The 13,856-nt window shown below is 39.9% G+C and overlaps 1 protein-coding gene across 1 annotated transcript in view; it reads right to left on the minus strand.

Annotated features, from left to right (window-relative positions):
- The window catches only part of LOC124161067 (division abnormally delayed protein), a 1,055,554-nt gene that overhangs the window by 339,316 nt on the left and 702,382 nt on the right, over positions 1–13,856 (minus strand). Inside the window, exons 3-4 of the mRNA XM_046537240.1 lie at positions 7,508–7,805; positions 5,948–6,524 (exon numbers count right to left, since the gene is read on the minus strand). Coding sequence (XP_046393196.1) covers positions 5,948–6,524; positions 7,508–7,805 — 875 coding nt within the window. The remainder of the gene's footprint in view (positions 1–5,947; positions 6,525–7,507; positions 7,806–13,856) is intronic.

Below are 13,856 nucleotides of genomic sequence, written 5' to 3' on the forward strand. Positions count from 1 at the left end.
AATCGACCTTAGGGTTGGCGTACTATCCATAAAATTTTCTAGCAATATTTTTATTTCTTTTTAAAATAAGATAATGCCTTTATGAATACCAAGGATGAAGTTCTACGTGAAAAAATATCTGACTTAGTCGAAATTCGAACCCGGATTTCCCGATTGTCGGTGAAGTAAAACTCATTAAATCTCATCCCGAAGTTCTCTCTGATAGAATCTCTTGTTGTATGTAACTGGCTAACATGAATGACCAGCCATTGGGAAATCCGGTTTAGTCACTTGTTTCATTCACAGCTTTAGAATGCCTTTATTTGCATTTATGTAGACTTGGTTCTTCTTAGCCATAGGGTCTGTCAGAAGGTTCCATTATTATATTACATGGTGGCATATTACAAGCATAACACTTAATGGTCTGAATAAAAATTATATAACCAACTCGTATATTCTTTACGCTACATTTATTACATTATAAATTCATTCCATGAATAAATTCAATAACTATAAGATGAAACTACATATTCCAGGAATATTGGAACCAAAATAGGAGAATTTATTATTACCTTATAAATATCATATTTAAAATAAAATACTACCTCTGGGATAATATATACGTTTTTTTCTCCCCAAGGAAAGGAATAAGTTTGGCAAATATCGGTATTACCATTTCATTCACCGACCCAGGCTTTGGAAATTTTAATTAATTACAGTGTCCGTGGTATAAAGTGATAAATCATGGTGCTGAATAAAAATATCAAATAATCACATAATCATTGAAATATTTAGGTCAACTGGTTCTCGTGAATGAATTAAGCGAAGTCATAGCAAGACTATAAAGCTCCAATTAGAGAAAGTTAGATTTAAAAACTTGACCTAAACGTGTTGTCGTAGCATTGATTGTATATGCTCCTTAACTATGAAATTATTATAATTAAAATTACTTAATTGAAATAACACAAATTGCGTTCATCAGTTGACGACGAGGAAGTTGGTGTGTGGTAGCAGAGTAACTGGATGAGATAAGGTTTGGAGGCTTGCGATGCTCTTGAATACCTTTTTCACGCCAAAAATTCTAATGATTGTTGTTAACATCGTGGGAGAAGGACAAATAATGAAGATCTTGGGAATCGGTCGATTATTATGGAACAGAGGGGTATATCAAGCGTGAGATTGGGACATAGAATCATTTCCCTGCTGCGTCTTACACACTTCACCTGCAGCTGGAGGTAAATAATGGTCCATTTTCGTCTCATATCTCACGAAGAAAGACCGATGATCCTACAATTGATTTGCGATTCCAAATATACCCCAATCTATTAGGCCTCGGTTAAGGTTATGTTGACTAAATGTCGGTGATATTATGCATGAATACGCTTCGTGATAATTATCAAAATTGATGCCTTTGAAGAGGTACACAATGCATGTATTTGACATCTGTTTTTCCAAATCTAACTCCTTTCTCAATGTATAAGTTCTTCATTAATCGACTTTTAACTTGCAAAATTAGTCAAACATCAAAGCCATTTAAGGATTTGAAAATTCTTGGAGTCTTCAAAATTTTCGTGTTTCCTTTCTGAAATGAAGCATTTGTATTTAGATTGGAATTAATAACCATTATTTATTGATGTACTCATTTTTACTCTTTTATTTTGAATATTTTGTTAAAAAAGTAAAATCATCATTTATGGTGTTAAAGAAATATCACTTCTTCATCGCTTTCACACGAATGAGTTCAAAAAATCTCCGCAAAGTGAGGTAGCCAGGAATTTTGGTCGGGACGTGCAAAACCAGGGGGCGGGATTTTTGAAAAAAGATTACCAACTATAGGGTTTTTACTAATTTTACTTACTTTTCATAATGGAGAAAGACTTCATTTGTCAAAGAAATCATTTTAAATAAATTTTAATGAATGACTGTTCATGAAGGAAAGCAATTGTGTTTTTATATTTCGGAGAGGGGGCTCCCGGACCCCCAGATGTCCCCCCTCGCTACGCCACTGGCTATTGATGATTAGAAATAAAAATTCATCAGTAGTGCTCTAAAATTTATTCGCGCTCTTACTGAGATATTTTTATAGTTCGACCAATTAAAACATACTTGCATTCGTGGAGCAAATAGCCTAAATTGGCTCTATTTTGTGAGCTAGATATTGAGGGACGACGGATAAATAGCACAGGGCGCTGAGTTAAATGTGCATCACGACGGCCCAAAAATTTCACTCATCCCGGGCGTATTTCGTAACATTTTCACCAGCAAAACTACGAAAAGTTACGAGGATTAATATTGATCCTTAAAAGGACTGCATATTATTTTCCCATGCAATAGAATTTCTCAAATGATGCAGTACAATCACATTCAATTAGTGAATTACTACTTTTTCTTGTCTGAGCTAACATTTATCTCCTCCGAAACTTCATCAAACGACTCCTTCTTATGCATAAGGCGTGTTAATATACCTTCATTAACTTTTGTGTAAAGAATTTAAGCTGATATAATCGATGAGACATTTATGGTAATCATTTTCAAAGCTATCGTGCCAAAATATCGGCGGAAAGAAAGCCTATAATCCCAGTGCAAAGTCTGAAATAAATTCATTCATTTAATTCAGCGAGATAAATGTAATAAATCTTTTATAAAATTAATTTTCTGTTACTCCCCGCTCTTACTGAAGAGACCCACTCCTTGAATTCCAGCCTTTTGCTAGGGCTACTCAATGCGACATCAATGTTTTGTTGGAGGGAAGGAATGGGTAAATACAAAGGGAAAAAGTAGAAACGGAAAAATCATTAGCTATTCGGAGGGAGTGATGTGGTGAGTGGAGAATTAGGAGGTGAGGAAAACGGAGCCAGGGATTAAAGCGTTTGCTTGTTCGAGTGCTGTGTTTAGGAGCGAACCCGTAAGAGCGAATGGAAGAGGGTTTGCAGGAGAAACGGTGAGAGGCTTCCCGAGGAGGAAATTACATGGGGGGAATAGCTTTTATGGAGCAGCTGCGAACGTTCACAGCGTCAGCTTCCCTAAGCTGCATCCTTCACCTCTTTATCCTGCTCTCATTCTCATCCCAAGCTAGGCTTTTCCTTCCCTCGTGGTCCTTTCTGTTGCTCAAAGATAGATACTACTATTGCCACCGTATTAGCTGGCTTTCTATGAATAAAGTGTAAGGCCTTGAAACTTTCCTGCCTATTACTATCTGAAAAAATAATGGTATTCCTTACAATCTTTTCTAAACTACTGCACATGGATCAGGTTGACTGCTGCTATACCAAAGATATCTAAGGCCCTGAAAAAAACTAGGATTTTTCGAGCGTATTGTGGGAATATTTTCGGGTGAAAAAGTAATGGAAAGGGCCAATTTTACATCTTGAATGTGCAGCGAGCATATTGGATCCGATGCAAAAAGACTTAATCCGTAAGCTTTATAAATTACAGAGGAATGCTGCGAGATTCCGCAAAACCTGCTATGGGCGTACTGAAAGCGTTATGCAGATGTTAAACGAATTAGGCTGGGAGCCCCGAGGGACTCGGAGGCTTCGCGTTAGGCTTAGATTGCTTGGGCAATTGACAATAGATATCTTTAAGAACGACACGGTGAACATCGTATTAGAACCGCTCTATATTTACAGGTCCGACAGAAGCGATAAATTAAGAGAGATGTTTTGCCGAACGGATAAGTATGGGAATTCGTTTTTCCCCGAAACAATAAAGGACTTTAATAAAAGCTAGGCGGAACTTCTCTAGAGCATTTAATTTTTATTTGTAAACGGCCGGTGTTCTAACATCCTTCGCCACATGCCTATTGAAGCGGCTTGCGGGGTAGTACGTAGATGTATTTAGTTATGACGTCGGAGTTAAACGGCCAAGATAGTTAGGATATCATGAGTAGAACTCTCCTTAGCAGAGCTGGAGTTCGTGAATGGGAAAGAGCTATGGGTGGATGGTTTTTTTAAGAGTTTTAAGAAAAGTCTAGTAAAGAGTCTGATCTGAAGATTAGCACTTGATTGTGAAGGAATTTGAACGCTAAGGAAAGAGAAAGGGAAAAGACGAGGCGTTCGGGATGTTGCTGTAGAAGAGAATGGAGAAGGTTAAGTGGATGGGTAGAAAGAGGAACGGCGTAGTGCTCTCGACGGTGTGCGAGGAGAGAAAACTTCTCGAAGAGATAAGGAAGAGTCAGAGGATTTGTATGGGGCAGGACTATGTGGATTCTAAAATTCTTTTATGAGGTGAGAATTTTAGGTAAGCGCCTAAGTATAAGGGAGAGAGAAATATTTATGGATAGAATTTAAGGAAAAGAGCCTGTTCTAAGTGCCCAGAGTGATTCGTAAAATGGTTCATGTGAATATAAGTTAACCGGTAACATCACAGGGAGACAAATTGAAGGATTAAAATTTTATCTAATGCGGGAAAGAGTTCAAGATACCACTTCATAATACCCTATTTCTTTCCCATTTAGTTAAACAATGCTTAGAAAGGAGTGTAAAAATTCATTCCACCACACAACCTATGCCATAGTCGTGACGGATTCCATTTCTCAGCAGCTAGGCTAGCGCACACGTAGATAATAGCTTCCCAGGCAGATATAATCGATTCAGCTAATTTTTTATTGGCCACATCCACTGGGAGTGTATCAAGATTCAGAGTTCGATTTGTCGCGTCGTGAAGTTATGCAGCAGCTGATAATATGTTATAAGCATGCAAGATGTGTTCACGCACCACCTGGCCACCTTCTCCGACGATTAAAAAACCTTCTGTTGACTGAGCATCAAATACGTGCGGCATAGAAGTGGACGGTAGAACCCTAAATATTCAGAGCAGCATTGTTAGCACTTCGTGAAAGTAGGGAGGAGCCATGCCGAATCTGACGCGACAGAAATAATGAAGTGTAAGATAACTCATCTCGACATCATCAGTCAGCATCTCATTCATAAATTTAGCGAGCATTTTCATACCATCACATGATAAATCAACATTCGTTCCAATTATTCAAGTTGCACAATGAAACCAACACCTCAAAAACCATGGCACCGATTTCAAACATGAAAATTTTATCATCAAGTACTTTATCAAGAACATAATAATAATAATAATTTTGTAATGATTGACCTCAACCATATATTTAGAAGTTTACAATGAGCCAGTGCAGAAAGGGTACTAAGTATATACGTTAATTCCAAATACGCACCAGCAATAACACTTGAATTCTCCCTAAAATAACTACTTTTGCCAATTTAGTACAGAAATATAAAACTGAAAAATCGGCCGCAATAAAAAAGAGATAACAAATCCAAATAAGATCACTTTAGATTTAATATAGGATGCAATGTGAACTCGGCTTCAGTATCTAATCTATTCATTAGTCTAAAACATTTGGCATAAGCTTAGCACCCACTAGATTAAACCTTAATAATAGTCCACACGAATTCATAATAAAACGAGTAAGCTGTACCTCTAGCCCAGATTGATTCACGTTCAGATCTAATATCATACCATTTTCTACGAAATTCAGTTCAGAAATTCTAGCGGCACGGGAGAAAAATAATAATTCCGAAGCAAATAAGCTCTCTACAGATTACGCTGTTTGGACACCCCAGGAGACTAGGTCCAAAATAATGATCTGAAGAGCAAAAATATTTCTTTAAAAGCACTCTAACCGATTAAGGTATATTTTCATGGAGTACTGAAAGCATTATTTGGTTGTACTCCAAGTTTTTAGGGAAGAGATAGTTGGGAGGGTTTCCCACTCCCATTCCAACAGTCTTATTTACGTGAAACAATCACGAGGAATACCTTTCGTCTGGCTCCTGCCCTTCGACCTATCTGACATTGTTGGCCATACTGGGAGTAAGTTGGAATTAATCCCGCCAGTGCAGCCCAAGGGGTCATAGGAACGCGCAAGTATTTCCACCGCGACAAGGTTGTAGCCCAAGCGAAAGGTGTTAAAAACATATGGATTAAAAATTCTTACCTTTTTCTCTAGCGTTGGTCCATTCTCCAGGGCGTACATGATGGCTTCGGAGATCCAGGAGTCCAGCGAGGCGAGGATCCGGGCCACTCCGTGTCTGGTCGATGACGATGTCGATGATTCTGAGGCATACACCTGCGCAGGTGCGGTAGGCGGATCTCCGACCATAGCGGCCACAAGCCTTTCGGCCGATTCGACGTACGCGGCCCATGGCAGCTCGAGCTCTGCAAGTGGCGTGAGGCATCCGCGCAGTGCGTTGAGGCAAAGTCCGGCACACGGCCTCAGGGAGGGCGAGATGCCCCTGCAGCGGGCGCAGTAGGTCATCCGGAGCAGGGCCGCGTCGCAGGGAGAGCTGCGCCCGGAGCGCTGCAGCCGACGGGATGCGGTTGACACGGCGGCGGAGCCGGTGCGCAGAGAGCGGAGGAGGACGCGTGTGGCACCTAGGGCGCGGCCAACGGACGTAGCAGCGCGGCGTGGGGAGTCGCCGAAAGGCATCACTTCGGAGCGCGTGGCCCGTAGGCAGGCGTCGAAGTCTCCGGTGAAGTGGTCGCCGGGCCGAAGGTGAGAATTTAGGGCGTGCCTAAAGAAGAAGGAAAGACATAGAAACCGTCATAATTCTGCTAAATTAGGTCGGTCCATATGATTTTTTTCTTTCCCGGGGTATGGTACAGATGAAATCTTCCTGTTTTTTCCACCGGGTGAGTTGCTTCTGGGCCTACGTTTCAATAGCTGCCGCTGACATCGTCCTCATACATAGAGCCATCGAAACTTTGGCCTACAAGCAACTCACCCGGTGGAAAACCAAAGAAGATTTCACCAGCATTAGGCAGGTCGCTGCGAATGCACTGTTGACGTCATTTGGTCCTCTTACAGAGTATAAAAACCATTGATGATCAATACGCCAACCCGCTCACTTAGTTTAGCAGTTGCGGTCTCTGTAGAATCAATACGATCAAAGTCTCTGGTTTTAAATGACTTGAAAATATACATAAGTTTTACATCTAGTTAGGAGAAATATTCACGAAAAATCAAAGTACTTAACAAGACTACCAGCCTTACCCTTTCATGAGCACCAAATGACGCAACGAGAATATGCATACACGGTATCTTTCAGACTATTGCAGTGATAACCTTATACAATAGTGTTATGGTTACAGTAAGTAAATAATCCTTCAGAAAAAACTTGAGTGCTAGTCAGCGATGAACCTTGACAGAGTCAACCACAAGTACGAGTCAAATAAACATGCATACTCTCTACAAAGGAATATAATGTAGTTCGAGCTGAATTCGAACAAGGACTCCCCGAATTCGCACATTAACGCACATTACGCCTAAATGGCATGGTTTTGTGGTTAAAGCACTCTTTTTGTAGAATTATTGCTCATTAAGTATTTTTATGCCTTTTTATTTGGGCCAATGTTATCTCACACGTTATACATAGTAATTATTCGGGTCTTAAAAATATAGTACGGAACTGAGAGAATATTAATTTTTCCCGCGGTACTGAAGAGAAATGTTCAATCCACACCATTCAAATGAAACACTTCGAATGGGCGTTCTCACCTGTACACAAGAGGAAACAGTTCGGTGAAGAAGTTCGCAACAGCCTCGTCAGGCGTCGGAGGGGGCACCACAACCTCGGCCCTCTGACCTCTTCTCGGCGTCCCGTCCGAGTCCTTCAGGTCGCTCTCGAATATCTCCTCGTCGAATTCCTCCTCTTCCGGTTCAAGAAGGTAACGTCTCAGATCATCGAATAGGGTAGCCACCGTCGGCCGCGCCGGACCGGACATCCGCTCGTACAGGGCCGCCAGCAGGGCCTGGGTCTTGTTCTCCGACTGCCTTGTCAGCTCCAAAACGTGATCTGAGGGAAGGAAATGAAATTTGAAATATTAAAATACCTAATTTGCAAATTTTTTCTTATGCTCAACAGTGTAATCAATATTAATTTGAGAAATAACTAACAGGTTGTTATAATAATTTCTATAAGATGAATGCCATAAATTCTATAGATGAAATCAGTTTCCAATGTAATTCGGAGAAAATCTCTAATATTGAACATGAAGAAAGTACTTGTCTACTTCCACACTTCTTTATTTCAACCGACCCAGGTTTCGGCACATAATGCCAGTTTCAAGTTGAAACTGGAATTATGTTCCGGTCGGTTGAAATAAATAAGTTTGGAAATAGACAAGTACTTTCATTGTGTTGAATTTTCTAATGATAGAATTATCAACCTAAAGGTACGATATCAGAGTGCGATGTTAAATGAAAATTACCCAGACAACAAAGGAAAAATGTCTATACAAATGATAGCTCGGAATGGCCATGTTCATGAAAATAGATCGAACGCAGCTCGAATATAATGATCGCTAACTATAATATACAAGAAATAGGATCGAGTACAACATGTAGCGTCACTAACGATGATATCATGCAATTACCTCTTCAATAGAGACTAAAAAAATGTTTCTCAAAATGCTACTAAAAAGAATATATTCAAATGAGTACCCGAATTAAGTGTCTGTACACAGTAAAAAGAACAACTCTAAATAAATTATATCCTCATACAGGAAAATGTTATTCTTCACTGAATTTATTTCCAATCATCTTCGAGGAATTGATGAAGCAATTCCATTCAGCTGTTGCATCTCAAAATCAGTTTAATATAACCATATTTCAAGAAAAACAATAATAAAAATGAACACTAAAAACATCTTAACCGCTTAAGTAATCCCGCAACTTGCTGTATAACATGATAATGGAAGAAAACTAGGCGTGGAAAATAAACGATTTTTTCACATTACGCAGATTTGCGAAATTGAGCTCACATGCAAATCGAAGTGCGACGTTCGAATTTCACTTTCTGGAAGAATTGATTTGAATGGATGACCGGTCAAAAAAAATTTAGATTTCACTTCCCCGACATTCTCCCCTCTTTCTTTCGCATACGCTCCCATTCCGTTTTCTCACGGGTAAGCGTCCTCGATGGTGGGGGGTTAACCCGCAGGAGCCCATTCAAGAGTTTCCTTACAGACTGGTGGAGAGGGGAAGAAAGAGAGCTATACGACTGATGATAACAAAAGGGTCAGGAAAGCCAACGCAGGGGAAGGGACGGAGTGGAACGGGGAATGAAGAGGAGAGGACATGAATGAATGATTGGAAGCTGGAGAAGTTTGGAGGAATGTACTTGCTGAGTGCTGGTTTGATCGAGGCCATGGTAAGTACCCCGAGTGGAGTGGGGAGCATCTGTTGGACGATCATCAGAGGTGAAAGATGAGAAATGAGGATTTGATGGGTTCTAATACGGAAATGCCGACGGGACCCCGTTTCAATGTGACACAAACCATACTGGGTCGGTGTAAGATGTATCTCTACAAAAGGACACTACAAAGCAACTCATATCGCTGGCTAGATTGCATTGAAATTATTACTTTTTCCAATAGCTACGGTTGGTCTACCATGTGGAATATTTTGCGAAATCATCTGGCCTGTCTTCCCTTTGAATTGAACATCCCTTCACAACTCACAATAAAGCCAAATCTCTTTTCTGTTCTGTCTCCTATAAATACAATTTTCTTCCCAATTCTCCGTTCACTTAAAATTCTTGAAGTAGCGTTTTAGCATTCCCTCTATGTTTAGTATGCGATCACTCCAGTACTTCGTCTACTAATATCTCATCCAAAGTTTTACCTCTTCGCCCAAGCACTTCAGCCCTACATCTAGCACTTCATCGTTCTTCTTACCCAGCAATTTCACCTTACCTTTTAAACTCTACGCTCTAATATCGGATCTCCAGTCTTCTCTCGCCCTCCTGCCTAAACGCTCACATTCCGGACCACTAAGCGTTACGCTAAATATAAGACTCCTCAAAAGCCTTTCCGTCTAGCTCTTGGACAACCCTCTCATCAGCTACTCCCTATTCGTTAATGTCTCTCTTGCAAACGCTATTGACTTCCTTAAGAAAAAATCTACCGTCATAGACGGTTATCTAAAGATTGAGGCTGGTATGCATAGAACTATTCGCTCAATATAAGACTCTTCCCAAGCGTTTTCTTCAAGCTCTTAGACAACCCTCTCACCAGCTATTTCCTATTCCTATATGCCTCCCTTGCCTACGCAATTCACTTCCTTAGGAAATATGCTATCGCCATTGAAGGTTATCTACTGATCAAGGTAGGTACACATAGAACATTTCTCTGAAAATTATCATAGCCTTCCTTAGTTTCACAAATAATTTCCCTCTTTGATTCGGCATAAGGCTTATTACTTTATTGTTTCACAATTCTCTTCATTACATTTAATCTGAATCCTGGTCTCTTCCACCATAACCTTCACCAAACTTACGTCCTGTGTAAAACTCTGATTCTGTCGTAGTGATCAATTGCGCCCACTCTCTCAGACTAAAGAAAACTTCTATCCTCACCAACTACGTCTGGCTCTCCCTCGCTCATTCCCCTATCCGTCCGTCGTTACCAGTAAAATTGGGGTAAAATCACTTTCAGTCCCACGAATAGGGCTGAATGATTTTTTTCAATTGAAACAGATGTGAAGTTAAATCAAAATGTGATTATAAATATGGTATTCCTAGGCCAATTTAGTCTGCTTGATAAAATTACAATATTCCACTTCTAAAATGTTTAATGCGATCGGTTTACCGTTGGACAAAATAGTCAGGTTACTACTAATAGTCAGGTTACTCCATTCAAACTCCCGTATTTGTTGGGTTTATTCCCGCGTTTAAAGTTGTTTTTCTACACGGGAGGGAACCCGAAAATGTGTTCCGCAGATGTGTTTACTTGCAGCTACCGCAACTATTTATACAACAGGTAAAATGTAAATTTACAACAAGATATACGAGTAGAATATTAAAATATGGCCTTAAAAATGAGTATCTACATTTTTAATGGTCTGCCTCCACTTAAGGACACTTAAAGCAGCGATTCGATGTTTTGGAACGTCACGACTGCAGATAACGATGAAATTCTCACCCTTAATGTATCGATTGAAGCAACGAGACCTTTATGCGCTCCATAAATAAACGCCAATTGTGCAAGAGCTACGAAAAAAATTATTACCCTCGCCATACCCAATCCCCAGAGGCCCATGACGAAACCGATGGAAAAAAATCATTAAATATCATTGGTCATCGTTTTGACGCAAAAGAGTCGATTTATTTATTTCCCCCATGGGTCCCTTACGTCACGCTCAAACCATCCCGTGAGTCGGTGAATCGTGAAACACGAACCATTTTTCAAGTCGGGCCAAATTGAATGAGTCGACTGGGTGGGAGAAGAGATAAAAGTGGAGGGGAAGGGCACGCGCGTGATCTCAGGGGATCACGTGTCACTGTCTCATTTCGGCGGGGGTGGGATGAGCAAGAGGACGGGATGGTATTCTGGGCATGAGGGAACGGGAGAATGAGGAAGACCACTCGAGGTAAGACGATAAAGGGAGAAGACGGGAAGGGAATGGAACTACTCGGTTACATGACGTAATACTGTCAGCCAGACTTGGACAATTAACGAGACAACTCCTTCAAGACTATTCTTAGGAATGGTAAATGCTACGAGACACTTTCGGGTAATACCGGATGTTTCAAAATGAATAGCGATATTTTGACGCTTTATAATATCTTAGGGATGAATTGATTTTTTTTCGATTCCAATTCAGATTCTTTCAAATCGTTTCGCAATTCTCGATTCCGATTCCATCGATTCTTTTTCATACTAACAGGTGGGATATTGATTTGTCAGTAGCATTGCTTTCATAAAAATTTAAGACTTGAATGGAATAAAATAACAAAGGCAATTAAGTGGCCCAAAACGTATATTTATTAAAAATAGCGAATTTCAGTTTTTACAGACATTCCCCAAACATTAAATGGGCCTCAATAATTTAACGTCACTTTCAAGTTTTTAAGATGCGTGCGAATCTTGATGATGTAATACCTCATGAAGTTTCATACCCACGCTCACCACGTCTAATACCATTTCATCTCTGCCCCCAGTACACTTAGTGCAAAGGCATAACATTACCATTCTTAATTAGAGGAGACTAGAAGGGAATGATCAATAGGCGATTGGAGATAAAACAGAGTTCTCTGTAATCAGAGATAATAGTCATGCGACGTAAGGCAGATGAGCGCATCACTCATAATGTGACTCATCCACAACCACTAAGCGTAGCTCTGGATATGGATGTGGAGGAATGTGATTAATCGACTTTGATAAGCGATATTCATGGACATAACGTCATGTTAAGCACCGACCGAGCAGCATAATACACCATTTCGCGGCAAAATGATTTATTATGTGATATTAAGTATCATAGAGATAAACCCTTCCACTACTCGCAGCAGCAGAAGCCATAACAAAACTTCAAAACAAAATGGAGCTACACTTTTAAAAATACAATGATACATCTATTCATCTTATAATTTCCTTTTCCATGCCTGCGTCACACATACACAATTTCAAGTATGTCAGTTTTTAGAATATTCCCAGAGGTTGGTCTCATGCCAATGTGTAAAAATAGGTTATTTGTTATATTCACTACCATATGAATGCATGAGGAAAGGAAAGTCACTGAATATATGAGATTCAATATTTACCAGTTTACACAAGCAAAATGCGGAAAAATAAAATTATTAGGAAGGCCAAAACCACACAGTGAATTAGGCACAAAGCCATTACATTTAGATACTGACATTTTCTTACTTACGATTAAAATGAAAAAATTACTACCCATTAAAGTGTTTCGGCATCGACAAATTTTGACAAACCATGGCTTTTTCACGTACGAAAATTGAATCACGACCAAAATACATGTTAAAATGATTGATGCATCACCTTGTGGGACTAAAAATACAAATGAGAGGTCTGGTGAATCCTTAAGGATGATACCTGTATTCGGCCCCAGCGTGGAAACGGAGGAAGGTGAACGTGTTGTATGAAGCAGTAGAGTATTTCGGATTATCGATACACGGAATTGGTTTCGGAGCCAGGAATCAAAACGTCGCATGGAAGTAAAGCGAGAGCATACGAACGGAAAAATCGTTGGATAAAAAGAGTTTGTAACATATTTCTTACGGCTGTAAAAAGATAAGCTCGGAAGGATAAAATGGGTTCCCATGAAATTCCGAAAATTGAGCAGACACATGTTGGTAGTCACTCAATGGGAGGTAGTCCAACGGAATAATGGTTAGATTACGGCGAAATAAGGAAAGAGAAAATATGGCAATTCATCACCCCAGGTGTGATTTAATATAAAGATAACTGGTAAATGCGTGTGGCTAATGACAAGTCACTTTTCTGTCGGCTGCGAGAAAAAAGGGTCTGCCTACCATATTCTCGTAAGCACGCAAAAAAGGCCAAATTGCTCAGGGAAATTTTTAGGCCACAGCTTTAGAGGAGGAAATAACGCAGATTCGATCATATATGCTGCTAAGTATAAGAATAAATTTTGCATCATTTTCAAGCCAAGCTACTCATGCGCCACACTTGAAAACAAACTCCCCTAACACTGCTTGGAGAGAACCTGCCATAAAAATAGGGTGTATCACACAAAAATGGGAGGTAGTAAAACATGTAGGTTGCAGAACAAAATTGTTCTCCTGACATTCGACATTGAAAAATATAACTTAAATCAAGGAAGGCGTTTTGGAGAGAAAAATAATTAGGGGTTACACTAATGAGCAATTTATTTCAGGCAAAGAGGAAAAAAGAGAGAAATGAAAAGTACGGATTGATTCTGATTACCAAAGAATTTCAATATCCGCTTTCAAAATGGATAAAGGGAAGCCATGACAGTAAGGAATGTTCTCAAAGGCAAGGAGATCAATGCCATTTCACTGATATCGGCCGATCACGGCGCGGTAGAGGCGCCGATAGACGAATACATTCTCGCGTTACCC

This window comes from Ischnura elegans, chromosome 6, assembly GCF_921293095.1.
Source record: "Ischnura elegans chromosome 6, ioIscEleg1.1, whole genome shotgun sequence".
Taxonomy (NCBI): Eukaryota; Metazoa; Arthropoda; class Insecta; order Odonata; family Coenagrionidae; genus Ischnura; species Ischnura elegans.